Genomic DNA, 22,775 nt, shown 5'->3' on the forward strand with positions numbered 1-22,775 from the left:
TTTTCATTTTTCTCAAAAATCCATTGATAAATGGAATTAGTGTTGTATGCAGGAACTTTTTATTTTCAAGCCCATCAGCTGTGTGGTCTACGACCTATCAATAAGTCTTTCATTACCTCATTTAGACTATTTACATATAAACTATTAGTTGGTCTTTTTTGAGCAACATGAACTTACTCTAGTGTAGGATACATCTTCTAGCGTATCTCGGTGGTTGTCCCATTTTGTCTGTTTCTTTTCACATAGTTGCTCAGTTTCCAATTGTTCTAGTTCATTGCACAGAATATGTGCATCTAAGGGTAGCATCGGTGGTTGTGTGCTCAACTCTTTAGTTTGACTTTGAATGAAACTATTTTCTAGTGGTAAAGAAGTTAAAAACGCATTTTCTGGTGTTGGTTGCATAAACTCTGTTGGGATTGGCTGGTCAGGGGTGGAACCTAACAACTCAGAAAAATTGAAATCTAGAATGTTCATCAATTTACCTTGATCCTTAAAATAATCGTCCAATCGGAATCCGTTTAATATTCCATGTGTCTCACAATTGGTACAATCACACGCATTCGGAGGACATGAACATTCATTAGACGTGTCTGTTTGAGGAATATTGGGGCCAGTATTGAAAAACAAATCAGATTTATCTGTTTGTGGCAAAGAATTAAATATAACTTTCTCCTCATTTTCAAATGGGTTGGCAGCATGATTGACAGTCTCGGTTACTGGTTGTTTCAGGGATGGAAACAGTAATTTATATTTGCTATTTCCATGAACCATACATCCTGGACATGAACAGGCGTCATCGCAACAACAGGTTCCAGGAATAGAACAAGAAGGTACAGGCACCACCCCGTATATTTGATGGTCCTCTTTTTGCAGTTTACTTGTGGTCTTGGACTTATTCACAAATACTAATGTCTCTTTATCGTTTATTTTGTGGTTCAATCTGCTCTTGATGTAATTTTGTAATATTTTGGATTTGTTGACCGCTTTTCTCTTGTTGTTGCAACATCCGCATGATTTTCCTTTCGATATTTTAGGCGTACAACACGCAGATACATTGATAAAACTTTCGGAACTTATGATGGGCGGCAGTGGCGTATTTCTTTCAACAGTGCTGGGTTGTGTTTTTGTCTCATCGTAGGGTCCAATGATCACCCCACTACTGCAATCTATAACTTGTTTGGAAGATGCCTTTAGGACTATTATTGGTTCAGATTTACACTTCTTTGTGCTCGTTGTTGAAGACAGATTAGATTTTGCTATTTCTTCTGCAAATATAGCCACACGGTGGTTGGGGTTTCCATTGGCATAAACTCCTGGTCTTCCCTTGGAGCGAACTTGTAGTAGTGGCCGTTCGTGGTGCTTGCAAGATGACGATCTGTGGCCTCTAACACATTCCATACAAGCATATTTAATATCATCTATTAGAATCATTCCCTACTCAATCTTGCGTTTTGGATCTGGTGACATTAAAACAGGAACATAGAAGCACTATATTACCAAAGTTGCATTTTTTTTTTTTTTTTTTTTTGTATTATATATTTATTTATTTCTCTTTGGCTAGCGAGTGTTTTTTAGTTGAAGAGGATGCGCAAATTTACCATTTCCTGATTGGGAATCATAGATGAAACTGACAAGGAATCAGAAGAATAGTTACCAGTATGGAATCCAAGAAACCTTGGGGGCCAATTTTCACTTGCTTTTGAGAGAGTATACTCAATTGGCCTGTTGTTGTCTTGCGGAGATTATTCAGCCGTTACTGGTCTCATTAATTTTTGTGTTGCATGTCAAATAAACTTGTAATTACGATACCAAAGTATCTGCATGTTGTCAAATGGCTACAACCCTTTGAATCGAGTGTTTCCCCGTCTATCAACTAAACATATTATTGTTGGTTAACGGTTATGGTAACTGATTCATTGGGATTACGTATTCAATATTGTACTCATCTCTTTCACCAGAAAAAGAAAACAGGATCGAAAAAAAAAAAAAAAAAAAAAAAAAAAATTGAGTAATACATCATTCACCAAAGTAATGCTCAAACAATGCCAGCAAAATCACAACAAGATTGGGAAATAGATTTTAATCAGTCGTCCGAACCAGCAGACTCACAAATCAACTATGATGATGCAATTCAATATTGGTCCAACACTCCTGCATCTGTTAATGGAGTGCTTGGAGGGTATGGCGAACAAACATCGGTGCCGAAAGCAGACATTGTTGGGTCTTCTACATTCTTGCGAAAACTAGCTACCAGAATGACATGCCCTGAAGGTTTACCAAAGACCACTATTGATATGGGTGCTGGTATCGGTAGAATTACTCGTGATTTACTTTGGAAAGTTAGCGATTCAGTGGATTTGTTGGAACCAGTTAAACCATTTGTAGCACAAATGCACAATGAGTTGGCTGAGGTGAATAAAAGAGGTAAATTGGGTAAGATATATGATATTGGTATGCAAGATTGGCAACCTGAGCATCCGTATTGGTTGATTTGGTGCCAATGGTGTGTTGGACAATTGCCTGATGATGTATTGGTTGAATTCTGGAGCAGATGCCGTTCAGCATTGATTGAAAATGGTACTATGATTGTCAAGGAAAACATTGCCCCCTTTGAGGACATATTTGATGAGACTGATAGTTCTGTTACACGTACAGATGCCAAGTTCAGAGAATTGTTTGAACGAGCTGGGTTTAAGTTGATAGCCAGCGATATACAGAAAGGTTTACCAAAGGAACTATATCCAGTTAGAATGTACTGTTTGAAAAGTAAGTGACAGACAAAGGATATTTCTACGCAAAGGTGTATACAATGAAACCTATAGAGTAACAATACATGTAGACTACTTGAGCCAAGTTATGCATTTGAAACTTATACCACCCTGTGTTTACTGGGCTCGTATGGAAAGAGTAAAGCTAAGAACCCAATTACTCCCACAAATGCGCCACATACCCAAATAGGGACTGACGACGAAGTGTTGGAGTAGTAAGCAATCACAGGTACTATACATGTCATTACTCTTGTACAGGCAATAGCAATTGCATTCCCGGTTGCTCGAGCCGCAGATGGGAATACTTCGGGGGTATAGGCGTACAAAGCCGAGTAATAGATGTACATGGAAGCAAAGGATATCGATGAAAGTGCCACATTCTGAGCTCTTGTTTTGATTTGCGTATAGCCGAATAAAAATGCCATAGAAGCAACACCACCAATAAACAAAACACCCCGACGTCCCAACCAAGGGAAACAGAACAACAATGCACCAGCAATAAGAGGACCGCCCATAGAGACACAATTGGAAATCAAGTTATCTCGGTAAACACCATGAACGTCTGGTGCAGAAATGTTTGCACCTCTTGTCGCCAAATAAACCGGTAAGAATGATGAATACAAGGGGTATGAAATTCCTAGCAATAACCATGAAACAAAAATCAATGTTGAAGATCGTGCCATTGTTCTATTTGAAAACAAGATTTTGACATGGTGGGTAACCAATTTGAAAGTCCCCTTTATATCAATGTGTTTTCTGTAGTCGTCGTTGATTTCAACTTTACCTAGACTTTCCAAGTCCTCTATGGTTAAGGAACATGTACGGTTATGCTTTTGAGCAATTCTCTGCAATATTTCCACAGCTTCCTGGTCACGATTATTTGAAACCAAAAACTTGGGAGTTTCTTGCAATCTGATAAGAGTTAATCTCAAAAGAGCCATTGCTAAAACAATAGATCCATTCGTATAATAAACGTATCTCCACCCGCGGTTAATGTGGGAAGGACAGTTTTCCGCAGACTCGCAACTATTGTTTGGTAAAAAGGCATAAGCTAACGCAACAGCAATGGTTTGACCAATACCCCAAAAAAATGCAAAAAACGTTAATAACCATTGATCTTTATGAGGTAAAAACTCTAAAAAGATACAGGTATCCAAAACTAAATTACCACCAGCAGCAAAACAACTCAAAAATACAAAGATGCAATACGATGCCATATTGTTCATGACACCAGTTAAAATCGTGAAAAGGGCACTTAATAATAATGTCAAATTGAATGCTAAACGTCTTCCAATCAAGTCGGCAGAAAACCCCCAAAATAGGGCCCCTACGAGCAAACCAGCAGCCAACATTTCATTTGAAACAGGGTATTTGTAGCCGAATTGATAGTTAACAAATGTTCTAACACTACTTTCAAGATATGTTAATTGGGTATCGGTCCAATACCCCATTCCATTAAGAAAGAATAACTTGAGATGATACGGGGTAAACCCAATTTCATCAATGGCATCGTTGATTAATTTCAACTTTTTATTTAAAACCGAGTCATTTAATTGGAATAATTCATCGTTGGCCAAAGTTTCTTCATCCTGAGCCACAGATGATGCAGGTGAAATTTTTGTTTGTTTTTTTTCAATATCTGACATCTCTTGAGAAAGAAGTAAAAAGTAAAGACAGAGTACATAAAAATAAGAAAACTTCACAAGGAAGGTATTTATTGTTATTTAAGTATTCATTAATCTTGTGAGATTAAAAGCTTCAGAAACTTAGATTATCAAAAAAAAAAAAAAATTATTACCCTATTTGGAAAACAATACTAAGTCTAGCTATGATCACAATTTTTTGAAAATGGTTTGTTAATATAAATTGATGTGTTTTGTTTAAACTTTATTTTATCTAAATGCTCGGTGGTTATTGTTGGGATTGAAGTGTTTTATATTTCGCACCCACGTTTTCTTTGTCTGCAACGAGTGAAAAAATAATAAGCCCCAAAAAAAATTTTAAGAGTGTTAATTACGACAGAAGACCCCCCCCCCCTCAATCAGAAAAAGTTAATACTTGACAATAAGCTAATACAATTCACTATTAAGAAAGTTTTTTAAATTTTGGACCTTAGAGGTTTTGTAATATGTCAATTTGTTTGGTGGGGTGTTACTTGTTGCATAGACAAAACTTCCCAGTATTGTACAACATGTTATATATATGAGAAGCTTTCTGTCACAATGTAGCGCTATTTAATTTAAATGACAATGATATTTACGGTACTGATTCACGTGCAATGTGAATACTCACGCAGTTTCTGGTGGTTGGCTAAAAGTAGTAAATCAATGCTATTGGATGTATGTGTAATAATGGACACAGTGACTAAGTGTAAGTCTTCGGGATACCTCTATTCCGTACGAGTGTAATATATGTGGATTGTATGTATTTGTATATTCCTGGATCTCAGCCTAAGCTTGCATGAGGTCCATTCTAACTAAATAATTAATTTTCTAGATTTTCTTTACTTAAATAGAATTCAACATTTTCGTGCGTGTGTGTACCAATTATTCTATTCACTCACACACTCACACTTAAATCCTTTTAACTAATTCAACACTTTCTCTCTAATAACAATTCTCTTCTTTATGTGCGATTTACCAACAAACGTAATTATTCTTTCAAATGATTCTCTGTCGTGTGATAGTACCAAATATAGCATATTTAAAAGATTACTATCCACTACACGACACTTTCTGGAATTTATAACAAGAATCCTAGGAGTTTGATATATTTCGGATCCGGAGAGGAGATTAACTTTTGTTGTACCCCCTCATCATTTGTTTAATCAGTTACTAGGTTTTTTAAGTTAAATTAGATATATTTCTTGACCAAATCTTGACAACTTCAAGAAATGGAGTTCTTACATTGGTGTGCTCATGATTGCATTTCAGTCCATTTCCCTCCAAGTAATCAGTTATTTTACTACAGTGTATCTGAATTATCGGGTAACCACTTTGCAATTCAAAAAATGTCTGGTGTGGTATGGTTTGTCAAGTCCTAAACCCAGAACACCAAAAAAAAAGGGAAGACCCGTATACTAGAAACATCTTTTTGTATTCCGTGTCATATATATGCGATGAATGTGGAGCAATACTTACACGACGAACAATTTGAATCTCGATCACTACATAAATTCTCATTAGGATTGTCTTATTCTTTTTATATCTCAATGTCAAAAGAAAATCAACCAAAAAATTTTATGGGACGTTGTACATTATTGTTTATCAAAAAAAAAAAAAAAAAAAGAGCTATTCTATAATATTATAGATATGAGATTGTATTTGATTCATGTCAATGTCACATTTTGTTATCTTTATTTTTTGCCGAGTTTGAATGAAACGTTATCAGAATTGTTCTCGGTTTGCATTTTGAATATTTTGCTTTTTTCTTTTTCTGACACCTTTTTTTTTTTTTTTAAGCAGTCTTCGCTCTTCTCTTTCTATACTGCTATCCAGTTCTTGCTTCAACCAATCATTATGACATACAGTATACGAACTGTTACAAACTATTTAAACAGTTTGGCGCCACGATTTCTTTTGCTGAAAGGAGATATTGAAGTCTTGGAGAGTCCTATATCCTTTTATAAAACATTACTATTTAAGATCAGTAATTCAAAACATCGGATATTTTTATCATCATTATATATCGGCAAAACACAACATGAATTAATACAATGTATTGACGATGCAATGGCCAAGAATGCGGACTTGAAGGTTTATGTATTGACCGATGCATTAAGAGGCACAAGAGAAGCTCCAGATAGTTGTTCGGCATTACTTTTGGCCAGTTTGCAAAAAAAGTATGGCCAGCGTATTGATATCCGCATGTTTCACACGCCACATCTTTCGGGGATTACAAAGTTTTTGGCCCCAAAAAGAATAAATGAAGGGTTTGGCCTTCAGCATATGAAGTTATATGGGTTCGATGATCAAATTATACTAAGTGGGGCAAACTTATCTGAAGATTATTTCACCAATCGTCAAGATCGTTATTATGTTTTTAATAACAAACCTTTAACTGATTATTACTTCAAAATTCACACTGCCATATCTTCGCTTTCTTATAGAATTATGCATACTGACAAGTTGAAGCAAGGATTCAAACTAACTTGGCCTACTTCCAACGCCACCTGCGAACCACATTTGAATATCGAGCGATTCATTAACGACTCTGCATACTTATTAACCCCATTACTAAAGCAGCAACAGTTGAATGCTTTTGAAGAATTTGATGAAGATGAGGAATATGATACAATAGTTTATCCAGTTTCCCAATTTACACCGTTATTTCCTCACAACCAAGATCAGCTGACTGAGAAACCAGCAATCTTGAGATTGTTATCCTATGCAGATTCCCCTAAGACGAAGTGGTGGTTTACTGCAGGATATTTCAACATGCTACCGGAATACCAACAGAGGTTGTTGAATGGTAAATCTCAGGGCACAGTTATCACGGCATCCCCAAAGGCCAACTCGTTTTATAAATCACCTGGTGTTTCTTATTACTTGCCACAAGCATATCTTTTATTTGCTAAGCAGTTTTTGCAAAAAGTTAAAGACCTAGGAAAATCTGCTCTTATAACTGTCTATGAATGGCAAAAGGGAATCGTGAACACCCCAGGCGGATGGTCGTATCATGCAAAGGGGTTATGGATAACTGCTCCCGAGGAAGATGAACCAAGTATCACCGTCATTGGGTCTTCTAATTATACCAAGCGTGCATACTCGTGCGACTTGGAAAGCAATGCCATTATTATCACAAAAGATAAAGACTTGAAAATGAAGATGAAACACGAAATTGATAATTTGATGGCAAATGTGCATGAATTGAAATTAGAAGACTTCAGTCCAAAATTAGAACCACAAAATAATGGAGACACTGAATCAGAAACGAGCAACGGGGCAAAATATTCAGTGGAAGAAGATAGAAAGATTAGTTATGGTGTTCATTTAGCTGTTAAATTGCTTGGCGGAAGACTATAAACATGGATAGATGGAAACTGAAAGACAAACGTAGCTCGATACACATATACATATATACAATCTATTAGACTTTATTTTTGCACCTCCAAAGATGACTTGTTATTCTTATAAATATACATTTGAATTTTGATAATTAGAATACATAGCAACTGAAACTGAACTTCTAGCCATGTTGGATAATTGACTGGGATTTGCCACCATTTAAAATACATAGAGTACTTCCCCATTAATTGCAAAACCAAAACCAAAATTTGGAAATGAGACCAGTAAGGGAACATTCCAACTACACATTGGTCAAACCAATTCATTGAAATGATAGGCATAAACTTGATGCAAGAGATGATTCTTCCAGTATACCATATCCAATCTATCAAGTCTAAGGATATAATTTTCCCTTGTTTATAAATATATAATTTCAAGATCCAACCTAGAAAGAACGTTAGCGATCCCAAAAAGATTAAGCTATAAGAACTGATTCCCTGGTTCGTATTGCGTGTGTAGATATATATTCTTAATTGCAACAATACCAAAATCAGAAAAAAACATTGCGAAATTTGCAAGACAACCAACGGTAAAGAAATGGGTAAACTTGGATAAATGGGATATCGCATTGAGTATTCATTTGTGTGTATATATAGAAAGGACGATAGTATAGATAGGAATTGACCAAGAACTGAAAAAAGGGTGTAATCAAAGGAAATTCCATATATACTTTTCTTTTGTTTATTATATTGTAGCTGATATAAAGTGCATATGGATTCAATTGCTGACGCTAGCAAGATACTGTTTTGTAGCATTAGTGATAGAAGTGTAGGTTGATATTTTAAGAGTTAGAGATCTTGAATAATTAAAGATCTAGTAGTGTTGTTGTCTAAACGAAATCGAGAAAAAAAAAAAAAAAAAAAAAAGGAACCTCTCGAAAAGATCAATACAAACTTCCGTATCACACTCTATCAAATGACACCAGAAATAGAAGGAAATTGGGATATAGTAATAACATCACTTCAGGATATATGTAACTCAAATGAATCTTTGACATTTGATAATATTTACAATAGGAAATCTAACGAGTTGAAACAACTATCGCAAGAAGAATTGAGCAAACTTGAAGAAGAAATCATAGATCACAAATCGAATATCGGTACTGCGAAAAGATTAATAAACACTTCTTCTGATAATCTAACAAAGTTGATTGAGATTATCACTCGGGAAAATAAAGCAAAACAGACAGCACAACAGCAAACACCAACGAAAAAGAAACCCAATGCTGACACCAAAAGAATCGAGAAACGCAATAGTTCGAAATCCAAACAAACCAAAAAAGTCGGTCGTTCCTATTGGACATCAAAATACAATCCACTGGAGCCCATATATATAGGACTGGAAGTGGCATACAAATTAAGAAACCGTCATTCTGATGAATGGATTCAATGTTCTGTGGTGAAAATAATAGGTGATGGAATTAAGTTTGAGATTAAAGATCTTGAACCAGATGAAAACAATAACCCCGGACAAGTTTTCAAAGCAAATTACAAAGAAATATTATTAATTCCGCCAGTGGGGTCAGATTTGATCAACTACACCTACGGATGTAAAGTGTTGGCAAGATATCCCGACACTTCAACGTTTTACCCTGCAATAGTGGTTGGTCATAAAAAAGATGGTACTGTACGTTTAAAATTTGATGGAGAAGAGGAGGTCAATAAAGAAACCGAAGTCGAAAGAAGGCTAGTGTTGCCTACACCAGAGAAGTAGGTTTGTAGTTAATACTCATGAACCTTCATGGCGATAGCCATTGTTTTTGTGTGGTCTCATCATATGTAGGTGCTCAAGTTTGAATTAGGTATTATATAATCTTAGTCGTGTGTTTTTGCTAAACAATGGAAAAAAAAAATTTTCCAACGTTGAAAATCTCGCCTCACGGATGGTTCATTCGATCGATCGAGGATTTCACTCTCAATCTCTTGGTTGGAATTCTGTATTGAAATTTATAAGATTAAAAGCTCCAGAGTGCTTACTCTTTTAGATTTGTTTGTATCGTTTAGTATTGTTATTCTTAATAGTTCGTGAAAATGGATGGAATGGACATTGATGATTATTCAAGAGTATGTTGAACAATATATATGTATATTATTTTATGAAATGGATCAATAATTGGGAAATTTTCAGTATGGTAACAAATAACGTGTGCTTATGGTCTTAAATAAAGGGTATTGGGTTATTGTTTTTGTTAAAGAATTTTGGTAAGGCTTATTGATTGCTAACTGAGATTTTGGCTCGACAATGTGGGAATTCAAAGTTTGTGAATTAGTTAAACTGGTTATATGGGGTTGGTTTCAATGGAAATATAAATGGATTTGACATTTAAGATGAGGCATAAGTGTTTGTTGCTAACTGTTATTTTTCTTTTATTATTCAATGCTGGATATGAATTTGTTTTTGCTAACATTAAAATTCCACAGGATCGCTCTCGGTCACCAATAAGAGAAAGATCTCCGATAAGAGAAAGATCGGGTAACTCATACTCCGGTAGTGGAAGCAGTGGTAGAGATAGCTACTCTAGAAGAGACTATGGAGCATATTCAAGACCATCGTATGGTAATGATAGAAGAAGAGATCATGGCCGTGGAAGTTATGGAGGTGGCCGTAATGGTAGAGATTATGGCAGATCCATTGCAACTAGCGATGCTGATTATCGTTCCAAAACAGAAAGAAACTTTGATAATTCCATTTTCATTGGGAACATTCCCTTTGATTGCACGTCGCGTGATATTGAAGATATTTTCAAAAAGGATTTCTCCATAGTTAGAGCAGACATTGTTACAAATAAAGGTCGTTCAAGAGGTATGGCTACCGTTGAATTCAATTCAAAAGACGACGTGAGAGAAGCCATAAATAAATTTGATCGTTTTGAATATCGTGGTCGTGAAATCTTTGTTAGACAGGATTACCCTCCACCAGAAAAGAAGCATGATTATGGACCACCTAGAGGCAGAGGAACGACATACGACAGCAGATCCGGAGGTGGTAGATACAATGACAGATATCAAAGCAGTAGAAGAAATGACAATTATGCTCCTCCTCCGCCACCAAGTAAGCCGGGTACAGAAGTTTTTATTGGCAATTTGCCATTCTCGATAAATTGGCAAGCTTTGAAGGATTTGATGAGAGATGCAGGTGAAGTTATTAGAGCTGATGTTAGATTGGACAACTATGGTAATTCAAGGGGCTTTGGTACAGTCGTTTTTAGCACTGAGGAAGAAGCTGCCAAAGCAGTTGAAATGTTTCAAGGTTATGAAATTGAAGGTAGAAAACTAGACACTAGACCAGGCCGGTCTACTGCATCGTCAGGATATGAGAGAGATTCTTATAGGTCGGCAGATACAACTGACAGATCCAGTTATGGCGACAGAAGCAAATCCTCAGTTTCAAATAAGAATTCCGAGTTTACTGATGGTGTCACTGCTGATGGAGAGAAGTCAGATACTATATATGTTGCCAACTTGCCATTTGCTACTCAGGACGATGATTTGTATGAATTGTTTGAAACTGTTGGTAGAACAACCAAGGCTGAAATTCAATATGCTGATGACGGTAGACCAAGTGGAAATGCTGTTGTGCAATTTGAAATCGCTGATTTGGCCGAAAATGCTATTCTGCAATTGAATAATTATTTATATGGTGGCAGAAACCTCCAGATTTCGTACGCCAAAAGACCAGAAGGACAAGTCTAATAGTTGTCATATTCGATGGTTAAGAAGAGTGTCTACGCTGTCATTGCCATGTCATTTAACGTTTGTTCATCGTCACTTTTTTTTTGCAGTTTGTTTTTGTCTTTTTTTTTTTTGTTGTTGTTGTTGTTGTTTCACATAATATGTATACATAAATACCTTCCCCTATAGTCATGTCTAACTTCTGAAAAGCATTTATATATAATCTTCCTGAGTTTACACTTTGTAGATCTTTTGTGTATTTGTTAGTTAGAACTATATATACTTACCACGCAAAAGACTCGGTATGTAAGTAAATCTCTTCAACATTAGATCTTACCAAGTCATTGTTAAACACCAACGACTGGAGTTCAGAAACAGTACTGCTGACCTCTCGTTTCAAAGAATCACTTCCTGAACAAATTATCATATTTCTAGGGGCAAAACTACCTGTCATCAGTTTTAGTATGTTTGTTGCCGAAGGTTTGCCATAATCAATTGACCAGTCTTCTTCATACAAGTTTGCTTCTTCACTTTCGATCTCCTTCTCAAAATCACCTTTAGTTAATACCGATTTTTTAGTAGCAATGTGAATATGTATATCTATTTTACTCCCACCTAATTTTTGACACTCTTGCAATTCCGATTTGACCCAATGGATATCTTCTTGCAGGCGCACAATCCAAATAAATGAAACTCGCTTAACTATCGAATCAGTTTTCGCTAAATATGTCAAAAATGGCAAAGTGGCGGTGACTCCGGTACCGGATGCCAATAAAACTACTCTTTCGAACGATCTTGGATCCCTAAATGTTCCGCCATATGGACCATCAACATAAACATTTTTATTAGAAGTTATCAGCTTATCCAATTCCCGATAAATCTTGTGTGTTAATCCCTTCTGTGCTTTTATAATAAACTTCATGGCAGTTTCATCTTCTGCATCAACCGATGCAATTGAAAACGGATGGTTATCGAGTATTCTAACACCAACAAATCGAAGATAACAATGTTGCCCTGGTTTCCAATTAACACCAGTAGTATTCCCAATCACAAGTTGATATACCCCATCGTTGCTTAGTTTTTCCAACTGTGCTTGTCTTGATCTTAAAAACATTGCGTTTGGTTTGAATGCTGTTTTCATCAAAATTCGGTAAACAATTTGAGTGGCCCAAAAAGCTAATGCTCCCCACATGTAGTCATCTGCACCTAACTGTTTGTTGATATGCCAAATCAATGTCCCAAAATAAGCAATACCCATCATCCAATGTGCATGTAGGAACAATTCATATACGACCTTTCTGATGTACGATTTCGAGAGAATGCACAAAAGACCCAATAGAATTAATGGCGGTATGCCACTATAGTATTCAAAACTGTCTGTGAAATTCATCTTCAAATTACTGCTTCCACCTTCAACCAAGTCTTGATGGACAAATGGGACCACATGAATGATAGATAATACGAAGCATGCAACACCAGTATATTGATGGAAAGTGTTTAGTTTTTCGTAACTGATACCAGTCAATAAAGTTATAGCATTTGATTTGCCTGCCAAAACGTAAATAAATGGGGTTAACGCCGTGGCCATAAGGCCAGCACGTACAGCTAAGGGAGGCGATCCAAAGCCAGCACACCCCCTATACCAGAAATGTGGTACAAGGCAATAGCACAACATATAAAGCGACGATAAGAACATGTACAGTGCTGAACCCACTGAGCTTGGTATTGAAAAATATGTTAGCCATGGTGGTAATTGTTTATAGCCATAATATCGACAATATGATATCCATATATCAATGAGTGAAATTGCAAAGTTAGAGGACTGCTTAGATCTATACGTATGATCTCGGGATTTGTAGTATACTTGTTTAACGAATGCCACAAAAATAGTGGCTACTCCAAAATATACAGTGTACTTTGCATACTTTGTCTGGGAGGCCCATGGAATTTCGGTCTGCAGCTGTTGCATGTAGTCCATATACACATCACTGGATGCATCAGCAAGACAGTCCATCCCATTATACGACACACTTCTTTTCATCATTTTTTGATAGTGCAAATAGAATTCAAGAAAACAGAAAAAGAAAAAAAAAATACAATTATGAGTCGCTTACAATTACTTAAATACATCTAGAGGCATTGGTCTGCTTTTCTGTAGTCGTAATTATATGTGAAAACTTTGAGCAAATTATTTGGTAAGTATTTCTATTTCGGGTTCCAATAATTTGCTCATTATGCCGACACAAAATCTCTTTCCCTTTTCATTTTGTGTTCAGCCCATTTTTCATTACAAATTGATTTATAATCACCGGTAATTACGGGTGTCGTAGAGATGGGCCAAACAATATCTGGACAGAAGCGATGTCCAGAATATTACCTAGCTACAAGGGTATTACAACACAGAAAAATAGAATCTCATCCTTATTAAAAAGTTAGTAGAATATGTCGCTGAATCAAAAGACTACCTTAGCAAGTAGCATATAAAATCTCATGTCTCTATTAGTGCTTGTTGTAATACATTATTATAACAGGGTATGTGATGTTTATACTTTCAACAAAAATGGTGAAAAAATTAAGAACGTGCTAGCAACATATTTTGTTATTCTCATCTAACCTCCTCAATCTCAAAACTTGATTATTGATGTCGGTTTTAATACCAACACCAACCTTCTGTCAAAAACTTCACCCTAAAAATTTTGTTTTCTCCTGCTGAGTCTGCTTTATTGGTAAGATTGCATCTATTTATAATTCTTAGTATTCTTTCCTATACACCTCTATTAAACTTTAAAGAATTATCATCTATATACTCAATTAAATTGCTGTTCCCCAAGTATACAATCTCCATCCGACTACCAAGATTAAGAATCACTGATTTGTGTCCATATCTTACCACTTGCCATAACGTGCCAATCTTGTTATACGGATAGTACTCAGCCTTACCACTTCCCAAACTCACCACCATAAGCTGATACTCTTTCTGTTTCTTAATCTTCCTATTCCGTAAAGACTGTAATCCCAGTGTACCCTTAGCCACAACCTCTTCTGTCTTGTTAACCACCACCCCTATCATCAGATTCACTGCTGTCACTTCATACCCAACAACATTATTATACCAATTAACGTTTTCATCAGCGCCACCAAACCCAACACAACGTATTTCTCTCGGATCTCTTTCCACTCTTAGGCATATCGCCTTCTTGTCAACCTTAAATGTGTGCACAACAACTACTTGACTCCCTTCATTCTCATACATCACACTAAATGACGATAGAGCTGCACTCCCACAAAACCGACAATGCGACGGTTCCGGAAACGACACTTTTAGTGTGTTCGGTTTCATATTGCCTATTGCAAACAGTTTCATAATAACCCCCGTGTTCACATCAATAAGCTGACACTCCAACCCTTCAACTCTAATGAAAAACCCAACAAACTCAACTGCATATATACCTGGTGGATTCAAACTCAGTGGCTTCGACTCTATCTTTAGCTGCCGAAACTTCATATTGTTGTTGATAATATTTACCACAATAATGTCCATTTTCGTAGTTTGCACAACTATTCGGTCCAGCACTCTTGGGGTCCTAATCTTAATTGCACTAGTTAGTGGCTCTTTCACATCATAACTCTCAATCTTCCCGTCGCTACACGATACAACAAGTATCTCCCCATTATCCAAAACCATCACAAACTCTTCTCTGCTAATATTCTCTTTCCTCTCACGTTGTTTCTGTCCAAAGGACTTCATTTGAATTGGCGGTGGGAAGTTGGCGTTGATCAGAGAGTTTACTGAAGACATTGATGCATCACTGCCTCTTCTCTTTCTAATCATCTTCCGTGCTAAAAATCCCGGCACTGTTCTCCTCCGAAAAAAAGATTCCAATACCTTCGGTTTGCGCGGGGTGTGAATCAACTGCGTCCACTTCACTCTCATCTCTTTCTTATCAAATCCTTTAATTACCCCACCTTTAAAATTGACTAGCACGATAAAACTCCCATCATCATTAAGGCCTAAATGATTGACTGGCCATAAATCACAATCGATGTTTATTGGCTCTGGATCACGCCCTTGCGGTGTCCAAAATAATACCCTATGATCCAAAGATGTAGTGACAATACTTGAAGTCTTGGTGTTGGTCGATATCCTTAATATGTCCGACTTAGTGTTCAACACAATACTATTATAACTCTTGGTAGTATCAGTAAACTCAACTGGTTCAGGGGTACCCATTGGTGGTACCACTAGAGCAACAATTGCAACAATAAACACCACCAACAACATATACTCGAGGTAATAGATATACGTGTTTGAATGTGAAACTGTGATTGCCGTCACTTGCTCTGGCATAACAATCGTCCAATGACTGAGCATCACAAGCATCAACAAAACCCCCAACGGAATATGCAAAATGTCAGTGCCATAATTTTTCACCCTAAGTAGTCTCGTGCCTAGCCTGTACCTCCATGACTCAGCCTTTGTTCGTTTCAACCACGACGATATCACGTTCGCACCCTCATCCAAATTCAACGACTCCTTCTTCAGATCAATAATCACAACTCCAACAAAAAAAGTCAATTCCATACAAACTTCAATGATCAACGCAACAACTACTACCATAAACATTTTCATCAACTGATACTCCAAAAAATGCTGAAGCTCACCCTTAAATGCAGCAAACACCAACATCAAACAACATCCTAGCACCACCGCCAAAATTGCTAAATTCTTCAAAAGTATTTTGAACAACAACGGTAGACCATGCCACCCACTATAATAATTCACCATCTTGTTCCGTTCCAGTATATCAGTCGTCGTAAACATATTCCTTGAACAAAGAACAACAACCATCAAAAAATATGACGCCTTGGTAAACATCGTCAGCGGTTCAAATACAAGATTCCACATTTTGGCACCTTCCATTTTGGTAATCAAACTCGCTGATGCAAAGCAGCACAAAAACACGCTCATTAACCATCGCCACAACACTCTTAGATTAGACCTAACTCTATGACTATTGGCAAGTGCTAAATAGATGTGCAACAAATACCCGCAAATCCCCACGAGGATCCCCACATTGCTAATCCAGAAATAATATTTTGCTTTCGACAACCCTGCTTGTATCGAATAATACTTTAGGAAATGCTTCGCCTGATGAGTCATGGATGCTTCCCCATCATGTATCACATAAACCTTTAGTATCCTTGCTGAATGAATAAAATGATTTGAATATGTCAAATTATCAAGAAACAAATGAGCCAAAGGTATGTTCATCTCATTAAAGTATCTTATCAATGATCTCCTCAGTCCAAATTCAGTAGCAGGGGCAATGACACAACTAAACTCTTTCCTAATCTCTTCCACCTTCTTCAAATACTCCACATCCAAAACATTTTCGGCCTGTAACGTAATCTGGGTAACATACTTCCCTGTGCATATATCTGGTGCTTGACTAACTTTCTGAACTCCATATAAAAACAATGAATTAAATTGTTTAACCGTAAAATCGTACAAAATATTATACGATAGCGTAAACACTATTAGCAATGGCAATTGTATAAACAACAACGGATGCCTGAGTATTGTCCTTATATACTCTTGAACCAACCGTTTCATAGTTGGTATAAAAATGCAGAGTGGGTTCTACGATTTATTTTTTTTTTTTTTTCTTGACTAAAATTTTTATTATTTTTTTTTTTTTTTTTTTTTTTTGGGAGTAGGCGCACTCTTCAATTTAATTCGATAACTCTCTCTTCCTACACAAAAACCTTTATTTCCCTAAAGATGTTATACTCAAACCTTGCATTTGTGCCAACATATCATCAATCTTCCCATCCAACAACCCATTGGCATATTCATCTCTAGATGCTGGGTCCAAGTATTGTTGGATTTGTGCCAATCTCGAGTAACCCTCTGTACAAAACCTCAATTGAATCTTTACCAATGCCTCAAATGAAGGATCATAGAAGGGCACTCTTAATGCAATCAACTGTGGCAACTCTGCCTTTAATTGATCATTCAATTCATCATATATCTCTTTCGCCATTGACAATTCCTTTTCGGCCCGTGGCAACTTGGCAGCGTCTTTGGCAGGTTTATCAACCAATCTTCTTACTTTCGATTTACATTGCTCATAGTCAATTTTCTTATGGGCTCTCTTCTTTATTGCCTCATCAATTTCAGTAAAGTAGTTTGAAAATTTACCAATCGGATCCAAGACAGTCTCCCTGTAGGGCCCATCTATTTGTTTCACTGTTTCTTCATCAAACTCTTTCACACTCTGCAAGTAGTAAGTCCCGACATTTGAGTAAAGCGATTGTCCTTGCTTCGACTCTTCATACAAATTATAAATAATCTCAGCAATTGTAACTTGTGAATTCGTGATTGCTCTAATGTTGTCCAAATACCCCTTGGCGGCTTTTTGTAAATTCGTACCAGCTGTTTTTAACGTCTTGTATCTTCTTTCCTCCACGTCAAAGTCTTTATCCATAGTCTTGTCAACATCCTTGACAGTGACTGCTGCACCAGCACGATTGATTGCTTTCTTAAACCCTCCCCAAGACATTTATATTTGGTTGATGAAGAAGAAAAAGAAGTGTGCGGGAATTTATCGAAAAAAAATGAATGACGAGAAAAATAAAAAAAATAAACCACACCCTCCTTCCTTCCTTCCTTCTTTCTTTCTTCCACACATGCCAGACCAGCCTGCTACTACAGAACAAGAAAAAGTCCAGGAAATACTCAAACTTCAAGAGAAGATCAATTTGATCATTCGTAATATTAGGGACTCAAAAACCATTTGTGACAAATACGAAAGTGATATCCAATACTTTCAAGATTATATTGGCCAATTGATGAAACAAGACAAATAATGGAAGGTATTCCAAAAAAGCACGGTGTTGATTCAGCTCCACTTGCCAGAATTGATTCCAATGTCTACGAGAACTTTCCAAACCTAATTCAACATTCTCATAGCATTGTTAGATTAGCCGCCAGCAGAGAATTCAGCACCTCAAGTAACGACGAGTTTTATGAAGCGTCGCCAGTATTAAAGGAGGAGGAAGATGTATACTTCCCTACTTTGTTAGACGAAACAAATTACCCTTTTGTGGCTGTCGCCATCCAACCACATATGAGAGAGCCGTTAGTTGATTGCGCATTGAACTTACAAGAAATTGTCACTACAAAAGTACACGCTTTCCCATTTGGAAACGATACAACAACCACCGACGAATTGGCACTAACCAGAATCTTCGAATTTGAAATGGGCGATAACCAACAAAAACCTTCGTGGTGGTCGCCGCAAAATCCGTGGTCAGAATATATTAATCACACACCAAATGTTCCTGCTGAATTTACACAGGAAGACGTATATTTAGATCAAGTATTTAGGGATATATATCTTTCCTAATCTCGGGCCAACCAGTAGCCACTTCACGAACATATAAAGAACACGCTGTCCAGCTCCCAACGGTATCCATGTTGCTAATAATATTTTCCCTTAGTGTTTTGCGTATATCTATGTCGCTTCTTTGTATAATTGTATTTATATCCACATCTATGCTGTAAACGCCAATCTCTCTCAAATCTATCACTTTATGTATTGTCTTTCGTACGGCATCAACCCATAATCCATCTCTTCTGTTGCTTCCCAATACCGCTAGCACTGCTCCCGGTATAAACACAACCGACTTGGCCCGATACTCAAACAAGATGGAACATATTGCCCGCTGTAGTTTTTCTGAGAACCGGTGATCAACAACAAAGCACCGCTTGGGGTTAACGGGCAATTCCTTAAATGCAGCATAAATAAGTTTCTGTAGTAAGCTAAATGACACGTTCTCTATATCCAACCATGTACCCAAGGATTGGCGATACTCTTCAAATAGCTGCTGGCTTTCCGAATTTAACTGCACTAGTATTGATTGCGCCTGTTCTTTGGTCAAGGCATGGTCCTCCAAATACGATGACTCTCCTATATAGTCAAAGCAGATAGGCACAACTACTGGACTAACCTCTCCTGCCACCCCCACCCTAATACAATATTTGTCAATTTCAAGAACAACATCCATATTGTGCTATACAACAACTACAAAAGAAATTATTAATTTTTTTTTTTTTTTTTTGTTTTTGTTTTGCTCTCTCGCTTACAACAAATCTAGATCTTCCTCATCAATATCCATAAACTCCTTCTCCTCCACCTCTTCGATTTTTTGAAATTGTTTCTGATACTCTTGCAACTGATCAATATTCCATATCGACACCCCTTCCAGGTCTTTTGGGTTGGTTGGTTGAGCCAAACTTCGTAAAAATTTTTTGGCGGTTGCAAGTGCCATATCTGTAGACAAATTCGTATCCGAATCATTCAACGCCTGTGCTATCCATTTCGGCAACTGGTTCTTCTTTCTTGCAAATCTTCGATCAGCTAAAACCATAATACCATAGTCGTCTTTCCCTCGCAAAACTCTTCCCAAACACTGCGCTGCATGTCTCATGGCATCGAACGATAAAAAGTCATTCTCTTTGATTTGGAAATGATCTCTCATAAACTCTAATCTTGCCTTTAATATCCTCGACTCGGTGTATTGAAAAGGTATACCTATCATCAAGACCGTTCTTCCATAGTGGTGATCAAAATCGATCCCTTCTGAAACTTTACCACGAGCAACCGACAACAACACTGCCCCTCTTCCGTTGGAACACGCCTTTCTGTATGTTTCCAATGCCAATGACGTCTCCTGTGCATCAGGCGTTTCAACTAAAATCAATTTATGTTTCCACACTTCATCCAAAACCCCCATATTCTGCCACATGGAAATAATAGACTCCATATAAAGATACGAGGGGAAGAAAACCACCATACCATCAGGCGTAATTTTGGCAAACTCAATTAACAATGACCCATAATTTCGCACCACCGACGGGTCATTACGGATTTCAAACCTTGAAGATATAGACACTTGGTCAGATCCCTTGGTGACAATCATTGGCAAAAACGATCTGCGTGCCAACGTCATTGCATACGACTCTTGGATGACAGTCTCAAATTTCAACATTTTCGGATACATATCTAATGGTGAGATAGTTCCTGAAGTGATAATAACCGACGAAAACCTATCAAACACGGGCTTGATGGCGATCGATGCATCTAGACACGTGAAATGTAATATGGGATTCGGAACCGTGCTTCCCTCAGTCTCGTATGGCTCTAATATCAACTGGAACCCACTATCATAAGTCGACACTAACGTGGCAAAAGTGGCAATATCTTTCAAAGCATTAAAATCCTCAATCTCAGTCAATTCCAATGTTCTCACCAACAACGATAACCTCTCCGAACAAAATCGTAATGGTTTCCTCTCAATATATGTCAACTCTTTTAAATGCTGCAAGAAACTTGTGGGAGTCTCACTTATAACATGCAACACCTTCATCCTTGTCTTCAAATACTCTATAAACCGTTTCAAAAATGCAATAAAATGCTCACCTTTTCTAATATTCCCAGGAATAGCTTCATCTAATAAATCCTGTGGCAATACCGGATTGGCCATAAACAATTCTTGGTCTCTAGCGATCTCGGCTTGTCTCAACCCTTCGACCAATTGTTCATATTCATTCTGTAACTTTTCACTGTCCTGCGTCTTCATATCCTCAATGGCCTCTCCCAACTTATTGGCTCCTCGCGACGCTTTCTTTAAAGTTTCATCAGTCAAATCCAACGACAACGACTCAATACAAACGTTATCAATATTGTGCGCCTCATCAAATATAACAATACTATCTTTGGACAATTCGCGTGAAACACGTTCAGCAATTTTGGGATCTAGCAAATAATGATACGAGTAGATTATAATGTTACAAAAGGGGATCATTCGTCTTACTGTAAAGTATGGACACGTTCCTTCTTCCTTACAATATTTGAGCAACGCATCAAATGAATAAACTCCCAGTGGCACCAAGTTATGAGGCTCTAAATCGTACAATTTTTCATGATACGAGCACAAACTATTAGTTTCTGGGTCACGAACTTGGTCTTCTTCAGTTATTACCCCTTTTTCAATCTTCTCCTTCAATTGTCCATTAGTGATTCTCCTACATTTTTCATCAACTACCACTCCCTTACGTTCTTTGGAAATTGTTGGGTGAAGACAAAGGTTCTTTCTACTTGTCAAACCTAACCCGCGAAAATCTTCAACCTCTCCCAACTCGTTGGCCCTAAACTCCATCAATTTATGCAATTCAATCAATGCCTTTTCAATCTCAGACATGGTACGCGAACAGTAAACGATTTTCCTATGTTCTGGATAATGCATTTGATACGCCACTGTAAGCGAAAGTAACGATACCGTCTTCCCAGTTCCTGAAGGCATTTCCAATATACAGTTGCCACCTACATCTAGGGTCTTTTTGATATCACACATATACGCATATTGCTCTGGATATATTCTTGGATACGGGAATAGAACAGGTAGGTCGTCAATATAGAATTTCATTGATGAAGAGAAACAATCGTAGAAAATATTTTTTTTTTTTTCTGGCTATGTAAATCTATCTACAATTAATTTCTCCAACTTTGGATAGATTATATCCGAAGTATCACCACTAACAGAATACAACAACCCTTTCTCCTTGTAAAACTCCTTTAAAGGCTCGATTTCTTCATTATACTGGTCCAACCTTTTTTGAAACACCTTAGCGGTATCGTCTTGACGTTTCGTCAAAGCCTCACCCGTAACGTCATCTTTGAATGGCACTTTGGGTGGGTTATAATCTAAATTATACACTCTCCCACTAGCTTCATGAATCCATCTAGCCTCAATTCTTTGTAAAATAACCTTCTGGTCAACATCCAACTCAACCACTAAATTAAAATTGGCTCGATTTTGTATCACACGATCCAATTCCTTTGCTTGGTTGACAGTTCTAGGAAACCCATCTAATAACCAACTAGACGTTTGGGTTAACCACTTTTTCTTTTCCAACTCGGCAGTGATAAGGCCAACCATTATTTTGTCGGGAACCAAAGATCCATTTTTGATATATGACTGTGCTTGCTTGCCAATTGCAGACCCTAGACGTATTTGGTTTCGTAAAATATCCCCAGAAGACAATGATTGTAATTGAGTAAACCTCTTTAGCAATCGTGATGTTTGAGTGCCTTTACCTGATCCTGGTGCTCCCAAGAGTAAGATTCTAAGTGGGTTCATCAAATGGTGTGGGGAGGCATAAATGGTCAACAGAATTATTTTTGTTCGCAGATTTTTTGTTTTTC

The 22,775-nt window shown here is 37.2% G+C and overlaps 14 protein-coding genes across 14 annotated transcripts, besides 1 other annotated feature; 5 read left to right on the forward strand and 9 right to left on the reverse strand. All coding sequences in view use genetic code 12, as the record gives it.

Annotated features, from left to right (window-relative positions):
• Positions 1 to 144: 144 nt before the first annotated feature.
• Positions 145 to 1,431, reverse strand: CD36_70140 (transcriptional activator, putative; the record flags this gene model as incomplete). The annotated part of the gene is made up of 1 exon (XM_002421189.1): positions 145 to 1,431. One exon carries the CDS (start codon positions 1,429 to 1,431, stop codon positions 145 to 147), a length of 1,287 nt encoding a protein of 428 aa, XP_002421234.1.
• Positions 1,432 to 2,042: 611 nt separating this feature from the next.
• On the forward strand, positions 2,043 to 2,774 carry CD36_70150 (S-adenosylmethionine-dependent methyltransferase of the seven beta-strand family, putative; the record flags this gene model as incomplete). The annotated part of the gene is made up of 1 exon (XM_002421190.1): positions 2,043 to 2,774. The coding sequence occupies one exon, from the start codon at positions 2,043 to 2,045 to the stop codon at positions 2,772 to 2,774; it is 732 nt and encodes a 243-aa protein (XP_002421235.1).
• Positions 2,775 to 2,869: 95 nt separating this feature from the next.
• On the reverse strand, positions 2,870 to 4,414 carry FGR2 (inorganic phosphate transporter, putative; the record flags this gene model as incomplete). Its single annotated transcript, XM_002421191.1, has 1 exon — positions 2,870 to 4,414. The coding sequence occupies one exon, from the start codon at positions 4,412 to 4,414 to the stop codon at positions 2,870 to 2,872; it is 1,545 nt and encodes a 514-aa protein (XP_002421236.1).
• Positions 4,415 to 4,983: 569 nt separating this feature from the next.
• Positions 4,984 to 5,499: a mobile genetic element.
• A 580-nt stretch (positions 5,500 to 6,079) lies between these two features.
• On the forward strand, positions 6,080 to 7,792 carry CD36_70170 (CDP-diacylglycerol-glycerol-3-phosphate 3-phosphatidyltransferase, putative; the record flags this gene model as incomplete). Its single annotated transcript, XM_002421192.1, has 1 exon — positions 6,080 to 7,792. The coding sequence occupies one exon, from the start codon at positions 6,080 to 6,082 to the stop codon at positions 7,790 to 7,792; it is 1,713 nt and encodes a 570-aa protein (XP_002421237.1).
• A 71-nt stretch (positions 7,793 to 7,863) lies between these two features.
• CD36_70180 (conserved hypothetical protein) lies at positions 7,864 to 8,589 on the reverse strand (the record flags this gene model as incomplete). Its single annotated transcript, XM_002421193.1, has 1 exon — positions 7,864 to 8,589. One exon carries the CDS (start codon positions 8,587 to 8,589, stop codon positions 7,864 to 7,866), a length of 726 nt encoding a protein of 241 aa, XP_002421238.1.
• Positions 8,590 to 8,749: 160 nt separating this feature from the next.
• On the forward strand, positions 8,750 to 9,547 carry CD36_70190 (SAGA histone acetyltransferase complex subunit, putative; the record flags this gene model as incomplete). The annotated part of the gene is made up of 1 exon (XM_002421194.1): positions 8,750 to 9,547. The coding sequence occupies one exon, from the start codon at positions 8,750 to 8,752 to the stop codon at positions 9,545 to 9,547; it is 798 nt and encodes a 265-aa protein (XP_002421239.1).
• Positions 9,548 to 10,143: 596 nt separating this feature from the next.
• CD36_70200 (poly(A+) RNA-binding protein, putative) lies at positions 10,144 to 11,526 on the forward strand (the record flags this gene model as incomplete). Its single annotated transcript, XM_002421195.1, has 1 exon — positions 10,144 to 11,526. The coding sequence occupies one exon, from the start codon at positions 10,144 to 10,146 to the stop codon at positions 11,524 to 11,526; it is 1,383 nt and encodes a 460-aa protein (XP_002421240.1).
• A 262-nt stretch (positions 11,527 to 11,788) lies between these two features.
• CD36_70210 (ferric reductase transmembrane component, putative) lies at positions 11,789 to 13,549 on the reverse strand (the record flags this gene model as incomplete). Its single annotated transcript, XM_002421196.1, has 1 exon — positions 11,789 to 13,549. The coding sequence occupies one exon, from the start codon at positions 13,547 to 13,549 to the stop codon at positions 11,789 to 11,791; it is 1,761 nt and encodes a 586-aa protein (XP_002421241.1).
• A 720-nt stretch (positions 13,550 to 14,269) lies between these two features.
• On the reverse strand, positions 14,270 to 17,119 carry CD36_70220 (conserved hypothetical protein; the record flags this gene model as incomplete). The annotated part of the gene is made up of 1 exon (XM_002421197.1): positions 14,270 to 17,119. One exon carries the CDS (start codon positions 17,117 to 17,119, stop codon positions 14,270 to 14,272), a length of 2,850 nt encoding a protein of 949 aa, XP_002421242.1.
• Positions 17,120 to 17,273: 154 nt separating this feature from the next.
• CD36_70230 (amphiphysin-like lipid raft protein, putative) lies at positions 17,274 to 18,068 on the reverse strand (the record flags this gene model as incomplete). Its single annotated transcript, XM_002421198.1, has 1 exon — positions 17,274 to 18,068. One exon carries the CDS (start codon positions 18,066 to 18,068, stop codon positions 17,274 to 17,276), a length of 795 nt encoding a protein of 264 aa, XP_002421243.1.
• Positions 18,069 to 18,374: 306 nt separating this feature from the next.
• CD36_70240 (conserved hypothetical protein) lies at positions 18,375 to 18,914 on the forward strand (the record flags this gene model as incomplete). The annotated part of the gene is made up of 1 exon (XM_002421199.1): positions 18,375 to 18,914. One exon carries the CDS (start codon positions 18,375 to 18,377, stop codon positions 18,912 to 18,914), a length of 540 nt encoding a protein of 179 aa, XP_002421244.1.
• On the reverse strand, positions 18,892 to 19,575 carry CD36_70250 (conserved hypothetical protein; the record flags this gene model as incomplete). The annotated part of the gene is made up of 1 exon (XM_002421200.1): positions 18,892 to 19,575. One exon carries the CDS (start codon positions 19,573 to 19,575, stop codon positions 18,892 to 18,894), a length of 684 nt encoding a protein of 227 aa, XP_002421245.1.
• Positions 19,576 to 19,650: 75 nt separating this feature from the next.
• CD36_70260 (5' to 3' DNA helicase, putative) lies at positions 19,651 to 21,996 on the reverse strand (the record flags this gene model as incomplete). Its single annotated transcript, XM_002421201.1, has 1 exon — positions 19,651 to 21,996. The coding sequence occupies one exon, from the start codon at positions 21,994 to 21,996 to the stop codon at positions 19,651 to 19,653; it is 2,346 nt and encodes a 781-aa protein (XP_002421246.1).
• Positions 21,997 to 22,041: 45 nt separating this feature from the next.
• On the reverse strand, positions 22,042 to 22,710 carry CD36_70270 (mitochondrial adenylate kinase, putative; the record flags this gene model as incomplete). Its single annotated transcript, XM_002421202.1, has 1 exon — positions 22,042 to 22,710. One exon carries the CDS (start codon positions 22,708 to 22,710, stop codon positions 22,042 to 22,044), a length of 669 nt encoding a protein of 222 aa, XP_002421247.1.
• Positions 22,711 to 22,775: the final 65 nt, after the last annotated feature.

This window comes from Candida dubliniensis, chromosome 7 (genome assembly GCF_000026945.1).
Source record: "Candida dubliniensis CD36 chromosome 7, complete sequence".
NCBI lineage: Eukaryota > Fungi > Ascomycota > Pichiomycetes > Serinales > Debaryomycetaceae > Candida > Candida dubliniensis.